The sequence below is a fragment of the Serinus canaria genome, chromosome 1A (assembly GCF_022539315.1).
Source record: "Serinus canaria isolate serCan28SL12 chromosome 1A, serCan2020, whole genome shotgun sequence".
Taxonomy (NCBI): Eukaryota; Metazoa; Chordata; class Aves; order Passeriformes; family Fringillidae; genus Serinus; species Serinus canaria.
In genome coordinates this window covers 23280943-23301850 of record NC_066314.1, presented here as the reverse complement: position 1 = coordinate 23301850, position 20908 = coordinate 23280943, and the positions used below count along the sequence as shown (strand labels likewise).

Genomic DNA, 20908 nt, shown 5'->3' with positions numbered 1-20908 from the left:
CTTCAAGGAAGCTGGAATGTGTACAGACACTACAGGGCATGATGAGCTGGTCACATATTCTGCAGAAAGCATAACATGGAGCAATCACTTGCCATAGCAACCTTAACGTTTGGAGAATCAACTGCAGAAATAAACTGATTTTAATTACTGGAGTAAATGTAATTAGCAAGTAAGCTATAACTAAACAATGTAAGAGAAAAGGAAGCTTTTTTAAAGGGTCTTTTGTTTCTTCATCTGAGAGCTTAATGGGCATTATTATTAGTATGCCCCCAAGGGCAGCTCTGCAGCAACTGAAGAGAAGGAACGGGCAAAGCGTTGCTAGCTACAGTTTTCTGATCCCAAATGTTGCCAATGTTACATAGCCACCAGAAATAAAATGTGTCTGGTCTAACGCAAGCGTGAACCTGTGAAATGTCCGTGTCTGAGTTAGTCACAGAAGGCTCGCTTTGTAAGCACTGGGGAAACACAGTCATCTTTAGCGGGAAACGCATTTAACTGTCGGGTAGAACACTATTTTCCCGGTGCGAAGGAGGCGGAGGTGCCTCGCAGAGGCCGAACACGGCGGTTCCGAGGCGCAGGGCCGCTCGCCGCCCTCCGCTCCGCTCCCCTCAGCGCACGGGCTGCGCGCGAGGCAGGCGGGCAGCGGCGCGGGCCGCCCCCTGCTGGGCACGAGGCCGAGCCACAGCGTCGCGCCTGCCCTCGGACGCTCCGCACCGGCCGCAACTTCCACACAATTACGCAACCTGTGCCCCCAATTTGTAATTTAGCCTGCCAAACCTTGCTCCTGAAGGGAAGAGGAGGTATATTTTTTTCCCCAAAAAAAGATACGGGTTTAAATTAGAGTTCTCCATTTCCTCTCTGTGTGTGGGTGTTTTGTAAGAAGAGAATAGGAGCAGTGGTGGCTTCAAACAGAGGATAGAACCTCAATTAGGGCTGTGAGAAGAAGGGCTGAGCTGCCTGCCTTCAGGAAGAGGCTAAGAGTAGATGAAGCCAGGAATTCTCTTTTCAGAGTTCCTTTATACTGAGGATACTAACTGCTTTTGAGCACCTGGTTTGGCAAAGCCTGGGCACCGGACTTCAGGAGCCTGGCCTTACTCTTTGGGTTTTATTCTTCCTTTGTAAAATAAAAACAGTTTTTTTTAAAAAGCCCTTCTCTGGTTTTGAGGGACACTTGTAATATAAACAGGTGGATCAGAGATCCTTGATATCAAGTATTGTGGCAATGTTCTGAAAGTATTTTAAGATTTCATCCTACATCCTTGTATCGCAATGATCTCATGCTCTTGGCCTTTGAGAATGTCTCTATACAAAGAGAAAGAAGAGTATGAAAAGGAAAATGTCAATCCTCCCAACAAAAACCTTTAGCCTCTTACATGAAATACAGAATAATTATTGCAGTGCTGGTCTAACCATTAGTGGAAATTAAGCTTCTTATAATAAAAGCTTAAGAGGATGAGAATTATGTAATGCTCAATTCCAAAAGTATTTTGTTCTCTGACATCTCTTGTCATGTTTCTGATAAAGGCTGAGCCGTTGGACAAATTCTTCAGAGACTACTTTGGTGTAGGTACCTTCACAGGTGCCAAAGAACACTTCTTTTTTTTTTCTGCCTAATTTGCCTTTAAAAAATTAATTTTGCTTTCCCCATGGTTCAGATGGCTATAGTATGCAAGAAAACAATTGGCATGCTAAGAGAACAAACAATAGTATTCTCCTTTCCAGAAACTGTATTCCCTGCAGGAATTAAACCTGCAGGGAATACAGGTTAAACAGGCTGGAAACCAAGTCCTAGTTTGGACCTCTTGTCAATTTGTCTCTTTTACTGAAATAAAAGGAAGTTGGACTACTGACAGGGACAATCTAAACTGGGAGGTTTAGATTGTCCCTCCCAACTGGGAGGTTGTGAGGAGACACAGCCAGGACAGGTGATCCAAACTGACCAGAGGTATATTCTGTACCATATGACATCAAGCTCTGTACATAAAGTGGGGAGGAGGAGAAAGGGGGGGATGTTTGGAGTGATGGCATTTAACATCCCAAATCACCATTACGTGTAATGGGGCTCTGCTCTCCTGGAGATGGTGGAACACCTGCCTGTCCATGGGAAACATTCCTTGTTTTGCTTTGCTTGTGTGCATGACTTTCGCTTTCCCTATTAAACTGTCTTTATCTTAACCCCAGAGTTTTTCAGGTTTTGTCTTTCCAATTTCTTCCCCCATCCCACTGACTGGGAAATGAGCAAGCAGCTGTGTGGGACTTGGTGGCTATGTGGAAGGGCAGCAGTCAGGCCTCCTTCCTGCTCTCCTCACACCAGCTGCCCACAGGAAACCAAGGGAGGATTACATGGCTCCCAGACTAGCAAGACTCATGAATTTACAGGTTGGAAAGGATCTTAAAGATCATCTAATCCCAACCTCTCCTGCAACAGGAAGGGACACCTTCCACTAGACCAGGCTGCTCAAGGCCTCACCCAGCCTGACCTTGAACACCACCAGGGCTGGGGTATCTACAGCCTCTCTGGGCAACCTGTTCCAGTATCTCACCACCCTCACAGTAAAGAATTTCTTCCTAATATCTAACTTAAATTTCCCTCTTTCAATTTGTACCCATTACTCACTGTCTTGTCACTACAGTTCCTGAAAAAGGAACCCTCTCTGGCTTCCCTGTAGAACCCCTTTGGATACTGGAAGGTTGCCATGAGGTCTCCATGCAACCTTCTCTTCTCCAGGCTGAACATTCCCAACTGTTACTCTGTCTTCATAAGGAAGGTGCTCCAGTCCTCTTATCAACTTCATGGCCCTCCTCTGAACTTGCTTCAACAGTTCCATGTCTTCCTTCTGCTGGTAGCGCCTGTGACACAGGTAGGGTCTCACAAAAGGAGAGGGGAACAATCAATTCTCTTGACTTGCTGCCCCCGCAGCTTTTGATGCAGCCCAGGGTACTGCTGGCCTTGGGGGCTGCAGGTGCACTCTGCCGGCTCATGCTGAGTTTTTCATCAACCATCACCCCCAAGTCTTTCTCTGAAGGGCTGCTCTCAATCACCTCTCCACTCAGCCTGTAGGTGCGTCTGGGATTGCCCCGAACAGGTGCAGGACCTTGCACTTGGGCTTGTTGAACTTCATGAGATTCACATGGGACCGTCTCTCAAGCCCATCCATATCCCTCTGGATAGCATCCTTTCAATGGCACCACACAGCTTGGTATCATCAGCAATTTTGATGAGAGTGAACTCAATCCCACTATCCATGTCGCCTATAAAGATGAACGGAGTTGCCATAGCACCGGTCCCTAGAGGGACGCCTCTAGTCACTGGTCTCCACGTGGATAATGACCCCCTGACCTCAGCTCTTTGCCTGCGGCCACTGAGAGGAGAATGGCAGCACGAGGCAGGCAGGCGCTGAAGATGGACTCGGCTACAGGGACAAACCTTCCCGCCCCACGCCATACCAAAGCCCCTCCCCGGCCGCGGACCCCGGCGTCCCTGCAGGCGGTGCCATGCGCCACAGCCCCCCCGCGCGGCTGTGGCGATCGCTCCTTGGTACGGCCCTCTCCCACCTCCTGCCCGCCTCCCGCCCCCAGCGCGTTAGCGCTCCCCGCGCTCGCGGCCGGCCCCTGCTCCGGGCGGTGCGCCTGCGCGCCGGCACAACGTCAGCATCGCGCGCCGGACGTGGCGGCGCCCCGCGAAGAGAGTCGGCCGCCATGACCTCCGCGCTGGAGAACTACATCAACCGTATCCTCCGCAGCGGGGCCTGGTCGTGCGCCCGCTCTGCTGCTTGGGCACGTCCCTGTTGGCTGTGTCGGTTTCTCCTCTCGGCAGGTTGGCCTGGCAGGCCGGAGGTCCCGCGGAGAATAGGGTCCCCTACAGCAGCCGGTGCTGCCGCGCTGGGCTCTGCCCGTGATGAGCGGAGTCGCGGTGGGCCTGCGCCCTTAAAGGGCTGTTACCATGCGTTTAGATAACAGCTTCGCATCACTTGCTGAAAACCTGCAAGCTGGGGTTCTTGCAACGCTTTTGGTGTTAGTTTTTTGTGCTTCTTGTACCCATGGACATTTTCACTTTTATTCATCAACAGTAAGCTAGTAACCCAGAGTTAGTCAAGGTGATGAATATATGATCATCGAATTGGGATAATCACATCTTCAGTACGAAGGGATGCAGCCTTCATACTGAAGATCTGATTATCTAGCCTCGAAATCACCACTGCAGAGCTTTTTAAAGTTTTTTAAGGACGTAAACTGTTGTTTCCATTTTGAGGCAGTGCAGTTAGTAATGGGAAGAGAAATGAGCTCAAATCTGTGTTCTGTTTTTAAGGCTTTTCATGTTTGTGTATGACTGTCCATGGTTGGGTGAAGAGAGACTTTCAAGGAGATGTTAATGAAAAATATATATTGTCACATGTTACTGTCAGCCATGCTGCTTAAAAAAAATGCTGATAGGCTTTTTAGGCTCTAAATGGCTCATAAAACCTGTATTACATATAAATGCTTCAAAAAATGTTAATGGTTCTATTCCAGGTATGACTAAATGTTTCCTTAATGAAATATCAGGTACTGTTGCAGTAATTACTTCTGATGGGAGAATGATTGTGGTAAGACTTGTTTTTTTTTTAACATTTTATTTTCCGCCATAAAGACTTCCTATCGTGGCAATAAATAAGCTCTGTTAGGATAGTCTCACATATTTGCACTTCTAAATTATGTAGTATAGAATACTTGCCATAAAGCTTAAAAAAATAATTTTATGAAGACTGTTTCTTGCATGTCATGTCAGCTTTTTTCCATTGATAAATTTGTGTGTGCAGATGCTTTGGTCTTTTTGTCAAATGGCTTTTGCTGTGGGAATACACCAAAATGTGCATTCTGTTCAGTAGTTTAGTTTCTCTCTAAAGTGTTCACTTTGTTCCATATGCTCTTCAGCTTTCCTGCTAAAACCATTACTTCCCTATGGCTGTAGAAAAACATTAGCTGGAGAATTGCTGGAGAAGTGTTGTGAGCTTCTGTTTATAAGTTGGCCTATCCTCAGCTTCTGAAAACCTGAGGATAGGCCAACTTAATATATTAGACTGTATAATATTTTTGGTTTTATTGCTTCTGTGTTCTGAGGCTTTTTTTTCTTGCATCCCTTCCCCCCGTCTTTTATTCTTTTGTGTTTTGAGTGCAACTTAATAGTATGATTCTTGTAGGAGGATTGTGTCTCTCTGTCTGCATTTAGCTTTGTGCAGCCTTTGGACAGAGAAAGCAGAAATCTGTTGGCTTCACCAAATCTGCTTGGCTGAAGTCAGTCTGGTAAACTTTGTGTGTGTGCTACCAGATACTTCCTATCAATAAAGGTTTGAATGGAGTTGGTATATATGACTTGTTGTTAAATGATATAAATGCATGTTATGGCTGTTTGAAGGGTTGTTTTGAGTTTGAATTTCTTAATCAGTTAGGGATTGTAAATTTTTGTTAATAATTTTCCAAACATGTACTTAAGTGCCACAAATTCCTGTATTATTTAATTTTTTTTTTTTTTTTTTATAATTAGTTTAACAGAAGGCAATCTCCTTCAAAGAGATACCACTTAAATTGCTTTTTAGGAGTGGTTTCAATATTGTTGACCACAAGAATCCAACTTTTCTGTTCTTTATTTAATATTTTTTTTAATTTCTGGAAATGTCCATACAAAAAACCAGTGTAGAAATAGTAGAATTGGTTCTCTAGAAGAACATAATTGATAAAATGAAAAATTTATTTTTTTAATAATAATGCTTAAGCTTATTGTGTCTTTTAGCATGAACACACAGTAACACATGGGTGCTTTTCTAAAATAAGTTGTTGCTTTAAAATTTCATTCTTCAGCTTTTGTGTTTAAGCCAGAGTAAAACCTGAATAGAATATCTGTTCTCCAGTACCTTTATTTTGCCACTCTGTTTAAGATATCTTGACAGCAAAGAGGAAATTTTTAAGGGCAATGGCAGTGCGCTTTTTTGTGTTTTTTTTTTTTCAGGGAACACTCAAAGGTTTTGATCAGACCATAAACTTGATTTTGGATGAAAGCCATGAACGAGTGTTCAGTTCTTCACAAGGAGTTGAGCAAGTGGTGCTGGGCTTATACATTGTGAGAGGTGATAACGTGTAAGTATTTCATGTTCTTGTTTAAATCCTTCCATACAGACTTGTGTGTGGATATTTATAGCCATAATCTGTATAAATCGTGATAGCCCCACACACCTTACATCTTTGTGGGCAGCACTGAAAGTATTGTCAAATCTGAAGGTATTAAAAATATGGGTAGAAGTGACACTTAGGGACATGGCTTAGTGCTGGACTCAGCAGTGTTAGGTTAATGGTTGGACCTGATCCTTCCTAAAAAACAACTGTGATTCTGTATTAAACAGCAAACATCTACACTTCTTTGACAGATGTGATTGCCTTGTAATGTTGAGATTGAAGATGATCTCAGGGCTGCAGTATCTCTTGTACAAGGACAGGCTGGGAGATGATGAAGGGCAAGACAGAATAATCACTAAAAAATGAGATAGAATTTTTGTGCAAAAAGTCAGCAACCTAGTATACAAAGTTGACTTGCAACAATTTTATTTTTGGTTTTTTTTTTTTTCTTTTTTTACTTTAGTGCAGATGTTCAGAGAGAGCACTTTATAATCTGGAAAATCCTTGAAGGTTCTGACTTGACAGTGTAGCAAGTGTTGAAGCCAGTGCAGTGATGTGTCAAATGTAGGAGTTTGTATTTGATATAAAATTTCTTTACAAAATGAGGGTGAAAGCTCATTGAGTGCAGAGGGAAGTAGCTGGTGTCCAAACCCATGGGAGGGTTACAATAGAAATGGAAGAAGGCCTGCTAAGTGGGCCAGCTTGGAAGATTACTTTTGCAGCAGCATTGTGAAACCAATGGTAAAAGTAAGATTATTTTTTTATCACAGCTGGAAAAAGAGTATGTTGCAGTGACCAACACATGAGCCTGGATAGGAATTTTCATCTTCTAATTCTAATGGATACTTCTGTACAACAAAATGCCAAGGCTTAAATTGATATCTAGGTACATTTATCTACCATCACTGAGAAAGTGGATTATTCCAAATACTCATCGCTTTTGATTTAAACTTTTAAGAAAAACTAATTTGACACGTGTACAAAGGTGGGACTATGTATGCCACTCTACCAGTAGCTTTTCATTCAGATAGTAAAAATGTGTATAAAACAGCAAATAATGGTTTACTATTCACTGTTTCATCATACAGTTGAAATGGATGATGAAAGACATCATACAGCCACATTACTGAAATATATTCAGAATATGCTTCTGTGATATAGAATTATTTTTGCAGTCTTAACAAATTCAAACATATTTATTACAAGTAATAATTATGTATCCATGCAACTCTTCAACATGCTGAAATTCACTGTCCTTATAGGAAGAAGTAAAAAAAAATCAACAGCTAAGTAACAGTAACTTCAAAATAGGGGACTCTCATGAAATAGGGAAGCTATTGAAAAATAAAAGGAAAGAAAGAGTACATGATACAAAGTATTTTGAGCATTCCAGTGTGCATCACTAGAAGCTTTCATGGAATAAACAGCTTCAATCAGAAGTTGGTATAGTTCAACAGGAAGTAAGGCTTGTTAAAAGATAAAATGCAGCTTCTTTTTTAGAATGTGTGATTTGATTTCAACAAATAATAACCTGATTTTTTTTTTTTAATTGCAGTGCTGTGATTGGTGAAATTGATGAAGAGACAGATTCTGCTCTTGACTTGGGGAATATTCGAGCAGAACCTTTAAACTCGGTTGTGCACTGAAAAGATGAAAATGCACTGGGACTTTGTAAATCTTTGATTGTACAGACCTATTTAGCAATGTGGACAATTTTTACAAATTGTGTTTAATTTGTTTAGTCACCAGTTTTGTATTATGAACATGTTGTAGTTTTGCATGTAAATTAAAGTTTCTACATTTTGCTAAAGATACTTTCATTGAATTTCTTTTGGGATTTCATGCTGCATAGTTTCACTGGGAAATGCAGTCAGTATCAGTGATGGTCCCGATACTTTGTATATATACCTTGTTCTTAAAATAAGATCTCATTCCTAAAAGCAAACCAAGGTTTTTTCAAGTTAACCCAGGATTATTTGAAGGTAAATGTGTAACAGTCAGTTTAACCATCTCTAAATGTAGTTGTGGCTCTATGTAGAAAACTGATCTTTGTACTTTTTTTTGTGTATGTGTGTATTGCAGAAAGGAAGAATGTTAAAAGTCAACTTAATGACTTATGCACATAATACTTTTTTTTGTGGTGTCAGACCTTGTTGTTCCCCAAGACTCCACTGGAGGTGCAGGAGTTGTAATGCCTTTATCCTTGCAGACAAATTGGAGAAGGAGACTTGTGAGCAGGAACAAAAAACCCAAATGCATGCATTTATTTGAAGCCCATTAAATTCCAGGCCAACTCATTCTCTCTTTACCTTTCAGAGGCTGTTGTGTTGCTCAAAATTTGGATAAGACCTATAGAAAGAGAATTGTTTGTTTGCTAATGTGTAACCATTGCCTTAGAATATAGTTTCAAAGACACAGAAATACTTTTGGTAGGTAAATGATTTATTTTGAATGAAATTTGCCTTAATATTGAGTATAAGGATCCCAAGTAACAATGATCACATACAGAGCTCTTAGACACTAGCCACAGCCAAGCTAAGTGGGACAAGCTCTGCAGCATAGTGTGTTTGATGCCATATCAGCATGAAGTCTGTACTCTTGAACAAAGCTGTTTTTGTTATTCTCCAGTGTCCCACAGATCCAGTATTTTCCCCCTGTATATAAATGTGCTGTCAAAACAGAAAAAAGGAATTTTAATATCCATATTAAGGGGTTTTATACTAATTTTACTATTAAGTGGGATTTTTTTCATTGCAAGTTCACTGTTTGAGAAGCAAATACATTGAAGATATATGTTTTCCATAAAATGTCTCTCAATTCTAGTAGCTTCTACCTTGTTTTCTAAGGTTTTTCTTGGTGGAGCATGTGAAGCTCAGCAAACCTTTTTTTGCCTTTATCCGTCTTGTGATCTAGTACTGTGTTGTGTTCTGTCCACATTTCTTCCAGGAACTGCTGAGCAAACATTGAGTAAGTCAAATTAGGTTTTCCTGTAAATACCAGAAGTCAGTGCTAACTTTGGCTATAATTGATTATGTCAAGAGAATCAGTTTCATTAAACAGTCAAGAAAAAATCTTTTTGCTACTGAAATGCTGATTCCTTCCCAAGAGAAAAGAAAATAGGAACTGAATTGTATTGATAAAGAAAAAGCAGATTATTAAAGTAGGTATTTTAGAGCTCAGCAAAAAGTGCAGAGCAAAGAGTGGAGTCAGGATGAGCAGATTTTTAATGCACTACTTATTGTTGGATGTGTTAGGAGAGTTATAGTTGCAACACATGGATTGAATACTTCTAGTAGCATTGGAGAAACTATGGAAATATGTTTTCTTATAGCTGAGAAATTATGTTTGAAGATTAATCATGGAATGCTAATGCATTTTGGAGACCATCTACCTCAAACAAATCATTTGCAATGGTGAAGGGATCAAAGCCAGAAGACCTAGTCAGAAGGGATTTCTTAAAATCAAATGTAGGACTTGATAATTCTTCTAAAAATTTTAAGATGCAATTAAATCTTTGTGAACTTTCAGGGACTCTAAGCTATAGTGGCTAACTAGGTACCTGTAAGTATATAGTGAAGAGAAATCACTCAGTAAAAACAATATTTACTGCATGAGCCCTGCTGAGATGAATACTTTTTTCCTGAAACGGTCTTCCTGCAATGAGCCTAGATTAAATATTCAGTAAATAACCGGTGATATTCAGTAAAATCCAGTGAGTCCTTGCAGAGTAATAAGCATATTATACAAAAAGGAGAAGGGCAGAGAAAGGTGATACTAAGGCCAAAAGGAAGTAATGCTGAATTGGAGGTAATTGTCATATGCCATTAAATATCCTGCATTGTCATACGTTGGTCACTTCCTCCTTTTGTTTGATTACTTGAGATCTTGGAGTGAAAGGACAGCTCTTGACTAGTAGTGGAAAAATGCTCCAGTGAAATGAATGAGCTGGTTTATGAAGAGATTAAGTAAATTAAGAAGAAAGAAGAAATGAAGAAACACATGAAGCATGAAGAAACACAGAAACTGTCTTCTGTGGTCCAAGGGCAATTTCTCTAACTGCAATCCACATCAAAGTGCTTCAAATACTGCGTGGCTTTCAGGCAGTAAGTACATACTTACTGGCTGTACTGGTTTGAAGGAACATGGATGCTGTTTTGAGGTTGTAATCCCACAGTGGACAATTTCTGTACAACTTGACCTTTCCTATCAACTATAGCCTGTTGTCCTTAGTCCTGGAGGTAGTGTTTATTCTTCAATCCACACATAACACACTCACTGCTAGAACTGAAGATAAAAGTGCAGGTGGATGGTATTTATCTCATGGCCACTACTACTTTCGTAGCAGATGTACCAGATCTGTGTGCCTGAGTAGGTGTTTTGTACCCATGGCAACGTAATTCCACCAATTAGCCCCTGCTACATGCTGCTGCAATCTGCTAAGAATTCTACTCTGCAGATTAATATAGAAATTATCCTCAAATACCAGGGTTGTGTTCTCCATGCATTGGTATGAAAGGATTTCATTTATTCAACTGTTAATATGACAAATACTAAGTTATGTGCTGTTGCTCCTTTAGGAATTAAATTATCATGACCACAACAGCACTTCTCAAGAAGAAGCATCAGTTGAAGAGACCTGGAAACTGAATGTGAGTTATGCCAGTTAGAACACCAAGGTGTGTTTGCTAGTTATATTTGGTCTATGATACATTTGTGGCACCTGTGTATGCTACGCTACTAATTTTTACTAATGGATTCTTATTTCTGCTTTCTAATTGATAGAGCTGCAGTTTATTGATAAAAATAATGAAAATAATTCAGTGGATTAAGTGGAACTTGAAGTAGCCAGAAAAACTGTGTCATATCAATCAGTTTTAACTTCTCAATTGCTTAAATAAAAAGGCATTATAACTTCAAGTATCAGGTGTTCATGGACAAATAACTATGAAACCCAGATGTGCCAGAAGTTCAAGATTGTTGAGGTGAGGGAGGGAAAGCTTGTACCACACCTGGGTTAAAAATACATGACAGAAGATTGTAAAGAGACAGGTATTTGTTCTGGGAATCCTGTTCCTGATGGCCTCTCTCAGAGTGCCATATTTTGCCTTAGGATCCTTTTCAGGGGCCTTTTTTTTTCTGTATTTTTTACTGTAATTTTTTTTACTATAATTCTTACAGTAGTGGCAGAAATGCTGATATTTCTTACATCAGTTGTATTTTCCCCGAAGGAAATAAAAGCTGCACTGACACAGGTGAAAGCCAAAGCTGAAAACACAATAACATTCAGACTTTTGCCAAAACCTGCTTACTAGCCATAAAAGCAGGACTTATCTGCTTGTTAATGTTCCTTCCTGGAGCATTGCAGCACGTTCCAGAAGCTGTGGAACTTGCTTGGAACAATGTGCTGCTGCCGTTCAGCCTTACATCAGTAACAGTGCCACCGGATGCCAAGAAAATTTCACTCAGTGCTCAACTTCTTTCCGGCTCCTTGCACTTCTACATGAAAGGCTTTCATTGCTTTAGAGAGGACAAGCACATGTGCATGTACTGCTTTTGTCTGCTAAAACCTCTTTAATGGCTTTCCTGCCATCTTGTTTTATGCTCTAGGTTTATTTTATCTTCAGTGTTGAATCCAGCAGTGATGATTACAGTGCATAGAAGTGGGAGTGGAAATTATTCAGTGGAGAAATTGAAAAAGTTGGATCTGAAATACTCTAATGCATAAAAAATAGAAGTAAGTAGGATGGATACCTGCTGAATGTGAACAACGTTAGGCTTTACAGCAGTGATCGTTGTAGTGAAATTCTCTTATACACAGGTACAGTTATTGTATCTGTGTAAATAATTTATCTTATAAGAAACACTGAGAAATTGTGAGAAAACATTTTCCACTCAGAAGTATTTTAAGGCACTGGAATTTTATATGCAAACTTCCTATCCTAAAAACTTACTTTTTAATTATGGTTGTTGCCTTGTGTGCTTACATTTTTGGTAATTCTTACTTGTGTAATTTTCAGACTACAACTCTGTTTATGATGCAGATGGAAATCTGTATACACATAAATGCTGCCATGTTTCTGCAAATTGGTCAGAGCTGCAGGTGGTGTATGGCTGGGATCTGCAATGTTCACACTGATGAACATGTGTGTGATGTAGAGACCTTGGATACAGGGACAGGTTGTCAACCTTGTATTCAAAGCAGCGTGCATGCAAAAGACCAAGAAAAAACATGCAGCATTAACCCCCCCTAGCTACCTATAATAGTTTCAAATTTGGTTTGTGGCATTTCCAGTTAATAAAACCATTTCTTGCCAACTGCCACGTAAATACCACCTCATCTGTACCATTTCATGCATACAGACTTAATGTACTGTTCTGGTTTGCACTGAGTTACAAGACTGAACAGAAGCCAAGGCAGGAAGTGATTATAGCTAAGGAGCTGATGCTGATTGAAAATGTGTGCTGCTGTGGAGGAAACATCAGACAATAGAACCTCAGTCAGTTTGGAAACAGATTTAAAAACCAGCACATTAGGATGTAAACAGTCAATAGGCCTGGGGCCAGCCTTTCTCCTAACAATGAGATCATTAGCAGTAGGAGCGTGCAGAATGATTTCCATGATTAAAGAGCAAGTGCAAAATCCATGAACGCGTGTGCTCATCAATGCTGAACGGAAGTGGCCTTGCTTTTTGCTGTGTTTCTTCAACAGGTTGTGCTACCTCATCCTGGATGCAAGAGTCAGGCGTAAGTGCAGTTTAACTCTAGGAAGTGCAAATGGTCAAGGACTTTGAAAAGAAAGGTTTAAGATTATTTTGTGTAACTGTAATAACATAGGATCACTCTGGAATTGTGCTTCTGATTTTCATGACAGCTTCTGTGAAAAGTCATCAGCTCACATTCAGTTAAAATTGTAAGGATCCAAGTGGAAACAGTCCCTGATAAGAAATGGAACAGAGTGATTGCTATAATTTAAGTGATGATCATTATGTGGCTGAAGGGTACAGCTTCCTGATTTGTCTAGAGACTAGTTTAACTTCTTGCATCATTTATAACATCCATGAAGTAATTTTGAGTTTTATGCTGCAACTTCTGATTTCACCATTTTACAGAAGTCCAGCCAATGAAGAAAGAAGTAAGAAAGGCAAACATTAATATGTTTCCACGGATCCATTTCATTTATGGACAAGACATGTACAGTGTTTTATAACGACACTGTGTGTGTCAATAGTTTTGAGTTTGGTTCTAATTATGCTTTTTTCTGACTTTCAACAGCAAAGTGCAGATGGCAGCAAAATGGCCTTTAGCTAAAAGGGAATTATCAGGCTACCCTACTGTTAACCACTCTTCAACACACAGGAATGCCTGAGCAATAAACCACCATCTTGGGTCATTAAGCAGTAGAGCATTAGTTATGAAAGTACTGAAAGTACTGAAGTTCCCATGCTGTCTGCCATAAGCCACCTGAGCCTTAACTAATGAAGTGAGAAACTTCTGACAAAGCTTCTACTACAGGACACATTTGCCTGGCCTCTGGCTGTTAAGATCTGATCAGTTATTAAAATTATTAGAGATAAGCCTCTGTCTGACTAAAGGTGCAAGCAAGACCATATGCCAAAGGCATTAGTATGGATTTTTATTTATCAGTAAATGTGAGGTAGAGAGAGTTATTAAAAAGACAAGTGGAAGAGGAGAGGGAGAGAAGGTGGAGACTGAGAAAGAGAATAAACATCAGAAGTATCACCACCCCAGAGGTTCCAATGAGAGCCTGTTGGTGCTCTTGTCTCGTTGGCGGTTGCAGTCCTGTTGCTATGGTGGTTGCAGACTGTACCCATCAAGTGGGGAGGAAAGCCCACATAACACCAGGTCCATGGGGTTTATATTAGCTGAGGCTAGGTGGAAAGGCCCCTGTATTTCCCCTGGATGATGCAGTACTGGATCATGGGACATTCAATGAGTCGTTGACATCTTCTAAGGTGCTGCAGCTGTTTCTTACCCACTATAGCACAATTAATCATGGCCCATCAGCTGAGATAAATACCTTCATCCTATGGTACTTCAGAAGGGAGTTGTCACAGCTGAGCCACTATGTAAGGGAAGATATTGGCATGGTAAGGAGAACTATCCCACTTTGCAGGATTTGCTTCCTATCAGCCTCTTCCCTTATCTGGAAACCCAGCTTGTAGCCTCAGGTGTGCACACCCACCTGCACTGGGGAGGCCACTCTGTGCATCAGTAGCCAAGCACCCAGCTGATTGATTGAGCCAGTCCAATCTCTTGCAGCACCTGGGCAGTTAGTGCAAAAGGTCGAGTGTTTGAGTCATTCATCTGTAGCAGGCCAGTCTCTTACAGAGGAACAGCCAAGGTGCATCTGTGAGCACTGGAAAGTTCTATGAGCAGGGAAGGGGTGGTAAGCAGTGTCAAGAAGAGGAACAATAAAACAAAGCCATTTTCTAGACTGCAAAGTTTATTAAATATCAAGTCCAATTAAATACAGTAAAATAGCTTCACAAATATATTCATATAAAAAGGAAGAGTGTTACAGCAGCATTTAATGCTTTTCTCACTATCTGTTAACTCAAGTCCTTAAAATAGTGGGTAAAACCCTAGTATTCTTTAAGTCTTGATTCATCTCAGTACAATTATTCTTACTTTTCCAAAACTGGGACTTGGTTCTATACTCTGCTGGTGACTTTTGCAGATGGGAAATGACAACACACATCTTAATTAAAAACCGGTAACTCCCTGAAACAAGCAAAACTGCTTATATGGTTGCTATGCATTTTCCACCACATCTGTGCTACAAACACCATATCATCAGCTGCTAGCAGCAACAAAAAGATTGGGTATCCTATCACACAAGTTCTGGAGAGTATCAAGGAGTATTAATAATATTAATGTTCCTTTTCTACCTCTCCCACTGAAAGTGTTTTCAGGTGTACCATAAGTGTTTAAGCAAGAGCTGCAGAAGTCTGAAGCCGCAGCAATTTTTAATACAGAAATCAGGACCAATACCATGAGAGGTACTGACTTTCAATACCCCTCATGATATTCAAGTGTATTGTGACAGTGACTGATCATGAGGCCAGGTTGCCTATGGAGACTTTGGAGTCTCCATTTTTTAAGTAATGAAAAAACCAACACAGATCTGGGAAACTACCTAAAGGTGGTCCCCCTGGAGCAGAAGTGCTAGAACAAACAGCCTCCAGAGGTCCCTTCCAACCTCACTCATTCTGTGATACAAAATAAAAATACAAAAAGACCATAAAACAAGTCTTGGCACTACTACACACTCACAGTCATTTTAAACTTATGTTGCATAAAGTGACAACAATGTAAAGTGCCCTTTTCTCTAGCTTGAACACCACTCTAAGTTAATTAGCAGAACCTAATTCTGCATCTGGGCTCAAAGAACATCAAATGGTGTCCTAAGCATCAAAATAACACTGGAGAACTTACAAACACATTGAGTGAAAGGACGAAACAGAACAAAGTGAATGCTTTTGTTAAAACACAGACCACGAATAATGCAACATAATGAAGCTACTGTAAGAGGAAACATTTCTGACAGTTTTGTCAAGCTCAAGAATCCAGATGAGTCAAATCTCTTGAAAAATCACAGAAAAAATGGATGTGGTTCTTACTGTGAGTGCAAAAGAAACCAGCTATGCAGAAAAAACCCAACAGATGGGTGCACTGTTCTTGACATCCATTTAATTGAGCAATGAACAAGTTTTCACATCTGAACTGGGGAGAAGGGAAACCATAGGTGCGCTTTCTATAAAAGCAAAAAGTGTTCAGAGCCTTTCTACAGCATTTCATTCAAATCATGTAATTTTTGGTTAAAACATCACGGTACTCCTCTATTGCTCTGCAAAGGGGATCCTGGTCCACATGAAGGTTTTTGGAAGAATCAGCACATCCAGTTTCAAGTTCAGCAGTGGCTGAGGGGAAAAGAGACGAGATTCCTTATGTTACATCTACAGCAGACAGGGAGAAATAAGGCACTGTAAGAGTCAAGAGTCTGCATAACTCGAGAGTCTGCAATATTGAACAAGACTAAAATTTCCAAGGACACCTAATAAGGGAAGAGATGGGCACAAAGGAAGAAACACATTTTGTGCATATGTGCTTATCAGTCAACATAATTTCTAAAGCTAGTGACAGACATTCCAGAGGCTACATGGGACTCCACATGACTCTAGTGGCCCTTAACAGTGCTTCTTAAAGCTTTTGCTTTCCTCAAATGTTCAAAACTGTGCTTTATTGCAACACTACAACTACACAGCTTCAGTCCCTGCAAAGCAGTGACTCTGGAGGACCAGCTATCATGAAGCAAGTGGATTTCCTCTTTGGACACCTGGCCTCAAGTTACAGAGCATGTTTTATGCTCATGTTTACCCAAACACTACTGAACCATCTCTTCCTAAAGAAATGTTGTCTTTTATCCCTGATCATATTCTTCTTAATTGTTCAAAACAAGACTGACTGCAACACCTAAGCTACAAAGACAAGCCATGAATCATAGCAAGAAAAATCAGGATCTAAGAGCAGAGAATATATATGGTATGGTTTAGTACTGAATGCAATCCATGTACAGGGAAGAAAGGGATGGCTGAAGTCTAAAAAGATCTCTAAAAATCTGGGGACTTCTCTGATGTTTTTGCTGGAGATTAACTCTAGTGAATAGCAGCTTCATCCTAAGCTGAGTGTTTCTGAGTGGAGCAGTGGATGAATTTTCTTTTTGCTTGTTTTTTTCTAGGCAAGTGCATAACCTTCTGTGCTATATTTTGGGAAGCAGGAATTTTTCACATTCAAGTCTAAACTAGAGAGCTTGCAGAAATAAAATCTCTGTGCTTGACAGAAGAAGTTGAAAATAATGGCTTGAAAGCTGTTAGAAATAGACACCTTTTCCCTTAACACTCCAAATGACACATTACCTTCTTTCAGTTCCTTAGTGATTTTTTCATCCAGTTCCTGTCGTACCTAGAATGATACATCAAATATAAAGTTTACACATAATATGACCCAAATATAACTGCTAAAACTCCTAAAACATTCTTACACCCCACGGACAATGTGATAAATCCTAAATATATCATCCCAAATGGAGATGATGGGCTGTGATGGCCAAGAAGATGCTGAAGGCCCTGGACCACATGAGCTATGTGGAAAGGCTGAGAGAGCTGTGACTGTTTCTTTCCTGGAGTAGACAAAGCTCAGGCAACCTTGTCTGTGTGTATTAACTACCAGGGAGTGGAGTAACAGAGATGGAGCCAAACTCTTCTCAGTCGTGCCAAAAGAACAACTCCCCACAAGCCTCGAGTTTTTTTCAAGCATGGAAATAAAGCCAACATATGGATTTCTCTGAAAAGGAAGGAAAAGGCCTTTGAATGAAAATGCATATTTGAGTACTGACAATGTCTCCACTGTCATCCTGCCCCCACTGGAGAAGGCATGAAGTACCAAGGACTGAACAACAGGACCTAATGAGGCCTCAACAATAGGCCCAGAGCCTGACTTTATATGAACTTTCCAACCAAATGTTATCTCTATATTCCCACTCATTACCCATTTTAATTAAAGCATTGTTATATGTGTGCATTTATTGGCAGAACATGTATTTATTAAATATCAAGTTCAATTAAATACAGTAAAATAGCTTCACAAACATATTCATATAAAAAGGAAGAGTGTTACAGCAGCATTTAATGGAGGGGAGGGGAGGGGAGGGGAGGGGAGGGGAGGGGAGGGGAGGGGAGGGGAGGGTGGAGGGTTAGGGGGAGGGTTAGGGGGAGGGTTAGGGGGAAGGGGAAGGGGGAAGGGGAAGGGGAAGGGGAGGAGAAAAGGAGATAAGGAGAGCAACAATAGGAACCTTTCCACATCTAGAAACTAGATGAGGCCACATCTGGCCTAACCAGGGGGGTATAGGATCAAAGACTTGATTCCTCCTTGAGCCCTGGCCAGGCTTTGGGAGGAAGCAAACAGGTGAAGGAAATTACACATTATGTCAGCTTGTTTGTTTAACAGTATAAAAGCTGGGCTATTTTCACAGCAAAGTTGGGGGAGCCTGGTGGCCTGCAAGGTGGATGCACCACAGGAGTTCCCAGTTACCTTGGTTCTCCAGTCCTTCTCTGTGACACTTTCCACTGACAGTTGAAGTGTCTCAGACTTGAATTATAGCAAAGTACTGGAGTAACTAGTGATGTATCTTTCTTTATCACTTAGGCATTCTTTTGGAGTAATCATTAGATACAATGCGTAGCTTGTCCTTTACAATTCTTTGCTAATGATTATATGCTTTGCTTAGCTTAGCCTATCCTTGCAGAATTCACTGCAATTTTACATTATAGTAAATTCCACTATTCCTCAAGTCAATGTCTGTGTCCTGAGTAGGTACCTCTCACTGCTTAGCTCTTAGGCAGCAACATACTGGGTCACTTGCAGCAGTCACCATCTCAGTAATTCTGTTTCAGCAGGTGATGTTGACTTACTACTTACCCATGGGGCTTCTTGAGCACAGGGTAAGTTGGATCCTCCAAGACTCCATGAGATGATACTCAGGGTCTAGGAACTCAACTCCAGAGCAGTACTGCTACTGCACACACAACTGCTGTTGCTACCCAGAACTTCTTGACTGTCCTAACAGGCAAGGGCAGTAAAGAGCCTTGTCCTCTAGTTTAACCAAGTTCCATCAGAAGAGGTGAAATCCATACATATGGTGCCATCTTACAGAAGCTGAACTACCACAGAAGCCGTAACTTCACAAAGACATAAAGCACAGAACTACTTGGCAGCAAGTCACTCTTTTACTCAAGAGAAACCAGCAGCTTCAAAGTGTCTCCAGCTTTAGGCCAATGTGAATGCATCAGTAAGTTTGAATCAAACCTAGCAGCATAAATAGACAGAACATTTGCAATAGCACCCAAGGTTAAGCAGTACGGACTACAAACCTTGTCATATATTTGGCTGCAGAGAAGAGAGAGAAGATTTTTTGATTAAGGATCTGAAGAAAGAAAAACAGCCTTAAGTTCAAAGGTCTTCAGTGAGACAAGAACATGGCCCACATGTACATGAGGCAAGGAAAAAAGCTCACAATAGAAAGACCACTAAAATACAAGAAGGCAGTTGGAAAATGAAGCCAGAAAAGGAACAGAAGTTGAGAGAGAGCGTAGGGAGCTGACATTCCCTTTCTCACATTATGTAGGGAAACTGGTTTCATAAATCCACCAATTCACACTGGTGGCAGCTAGCAGAGTTCCCTATTCTTTTCTACATCAAGACACCCACATGCATTTGCAGCAGCCTTTGGCACAGCTGTTAGGATGGAAGCTTGACAGTTTGTAAGTATAACAAGTGGCCTTGTGTCCCAAAATCTTGCAATACTTGCAGCAAGTAAACAGACATTCTCTGCCTTGGGCTATGCACTACATTTCCAAATTCTGGTACACAGACCACTAACAGTACTGCCTATTTATGACTCAGAGAGGGAAGACCTGGTTATAAGTCTTCCCTGAACACCGTGAACATTGGGGTACTTGAGGCTACAGGTGATGCCATGACAGTCTCAGTTGTTCCCTAATTGGTGATTTCAGGAAGACTTATCACAACAGAATGTGCAGCTCAATTTAGTATGAAGGCAGATAAATTCACAGCAGGAAATCTGAGTCCCAGACACCACCCTTCGGCTTTCACTGAGAGAGCATCTGGCATGCTGAGTTTCCATCTTTCTCTTAAAGGAACCTAGCTGAAATGGTAAGAAATAGGTATGTTTTCTGTGGGTATAGCAGTTGTTTGTCTCACCTTTACTCAAGGAAGAAAACTTCAGAATTTGATACAGTATTAGAGCTCAAAGAGAATCCTGAGAAGACAAACTTTGTATAGTGAGAGTGAATTATCCTCAGCTTCTCTGGTGACAACAACCACAGGTTGTGATCAAGAGCAGAGAGAATTTCAGGGGACTAGGTCCTACCAACAAAACTGCACTAGGAAGGAAAAATTTTAGTATAGAAGAAAGTCCCCAAATTAATAAGAAAATACTGGACACCAGTAATTGAAGACTGGGAAAGAGTCATACGTAACTGTTCAACAACTTCCTTGAGAGTATGCTGAAAGCTATGAGACACACATGCTCTGGAAAGAAACTCTATGGGTACTCTTGAAGTCAGGACACTGAGAGGGAACAGTATCACCATTCTCAGATCTAATGCAGACTTGTCTTGGAGTCAGCTCAAATGTTTTTCACAAGTGGATTTGGAAGCATTTTTCAAAAAACCCTACAAAGAAGTTTGAACTATACATCTGTATTTATTAGCAGCTGTATAAAACAATGAGCCATGAAATAGCCTGGAGAAATATTTAATTTCTCTAATTAAATTTCCCTACTTAGGGGAAGGCAGCAAACCCATGAAGGTGTCTATCTTGATACTGACAAAACTTTGAGATCCTCACAGAGTTTTAATGTCTTCTGGAAAATGAAAATGGAAAGCACTACCTGAAAACTGTTGCTGTAATTGAGTTTTAAGAAGCACTGAGTACTTACACTTTCTTTCCCTTCACTGTTTTCCTAATTCTTCTCCAAAATGGCCACAACTGTTAAGCTTTTTGTTGTAAACTAGGGCAGTTTTTTTTGCCTAGAAGAGGAATGGTTTCCTCTTTTGCCTTTTTTTTAAATGTGTTGCTCCCATCCCTCTGTCCTTTCTTTCCCTCTTTTGTTATGTGCTCCCTACCCCTCCTGGTCTCTTCTTTATTTCCCTTTCAC

At 40.7% G+C, this 20908-nt stretch overlaps 2 protein-coding genes across 4 annotated transcripts in view; one reads left to right on the top strand and one right to left on the bottom strand.

Annotated features, from left to right (window-relative positions):
• Positions 1 to 3617: 3617 nt before the first annotated feature.
• On the top strand, positions 3618 to 7964 carry LSM8 (LSM8 homolog, U6 small nuclear RNA associated). Of its 2 annotated transcripts, none has more exons than XM_050986857.1 (4): positions 3618 to 3730; positions 4546 to 4586; positions 5987 to 6114; positions 7706 to 7964. In XM_050986857.1, the coding sequence occupies exons 1-4, from the start codon at positions 3700 to 3702 to the stop codon at positions 7794 to 7796; spliced, it is 291 nt and encodes a 96-aa protein (XP_050842814.1). In that variant the 5' UTR covers positions 3618 to 3699; the 3' UTR covers positions 7797 to 7964. The 2 variants fall into 2 exon arrangements, with proteins under 2 accessions (XP_050842814.1, XP_018765725.2); XM_018910180.3 differs by having other exon boundaries at positions 3673 to 3817; positions 4513 to 4586.
• A 6632-nt stretch (positions 7965 to 14596) lies between these two features.
• LOC103813686 (ankyrin repeat domain-containing protein 26-like) overlaps positions 14597 to 20908 on the bottom strand; it is a 47162-nt gene continuing 40850 nt past the window's right edge. For both annotated transcript variants that reach the window (XM_018910184.3, XM_030238579.2), the window contains exons 36-37: positions 17088 to 17133; positions 14597 to 16091 (exon numbers count right to left, since the gene is read on the bottom strand). In XM_018910184.3, coding sequence (XP_018765729.1) covers positions 15970 to 16091; positions 17088 to 17133 — 168 coding nt within the window. In that variant the 3' untranslated portion in view covers positions 14597 to 15969. The remainder of the gene's footprint in view (positions 16092 to 17087; positions 17134 to 20908) is intronic.

Bases quoted from the DNA above. Each gene is read 5' to 3' on its own strand.
- LSM8 (XM_018910180.3), top strand. From the start codon at position 3,700: ATGACCTCCGCGCTGGAGAACTACATCAACCGTATCCTCCGCAGCGGG. The intron at 4,587-5,986 runs GTAAGACTTGTT...TTTTTTTTTCAG, and splicing joins CTGATGGGAGAATGATTGTG to GGAACACTCAAAGGTTTTGA. The intron at 6,115-7,705 runs GTAAGTATTTCA...TTTTAATTGCAG, and splicing joins ATTGTGAGAGGTGATAACGT to TGCTGTGATTGGTGAAATTG.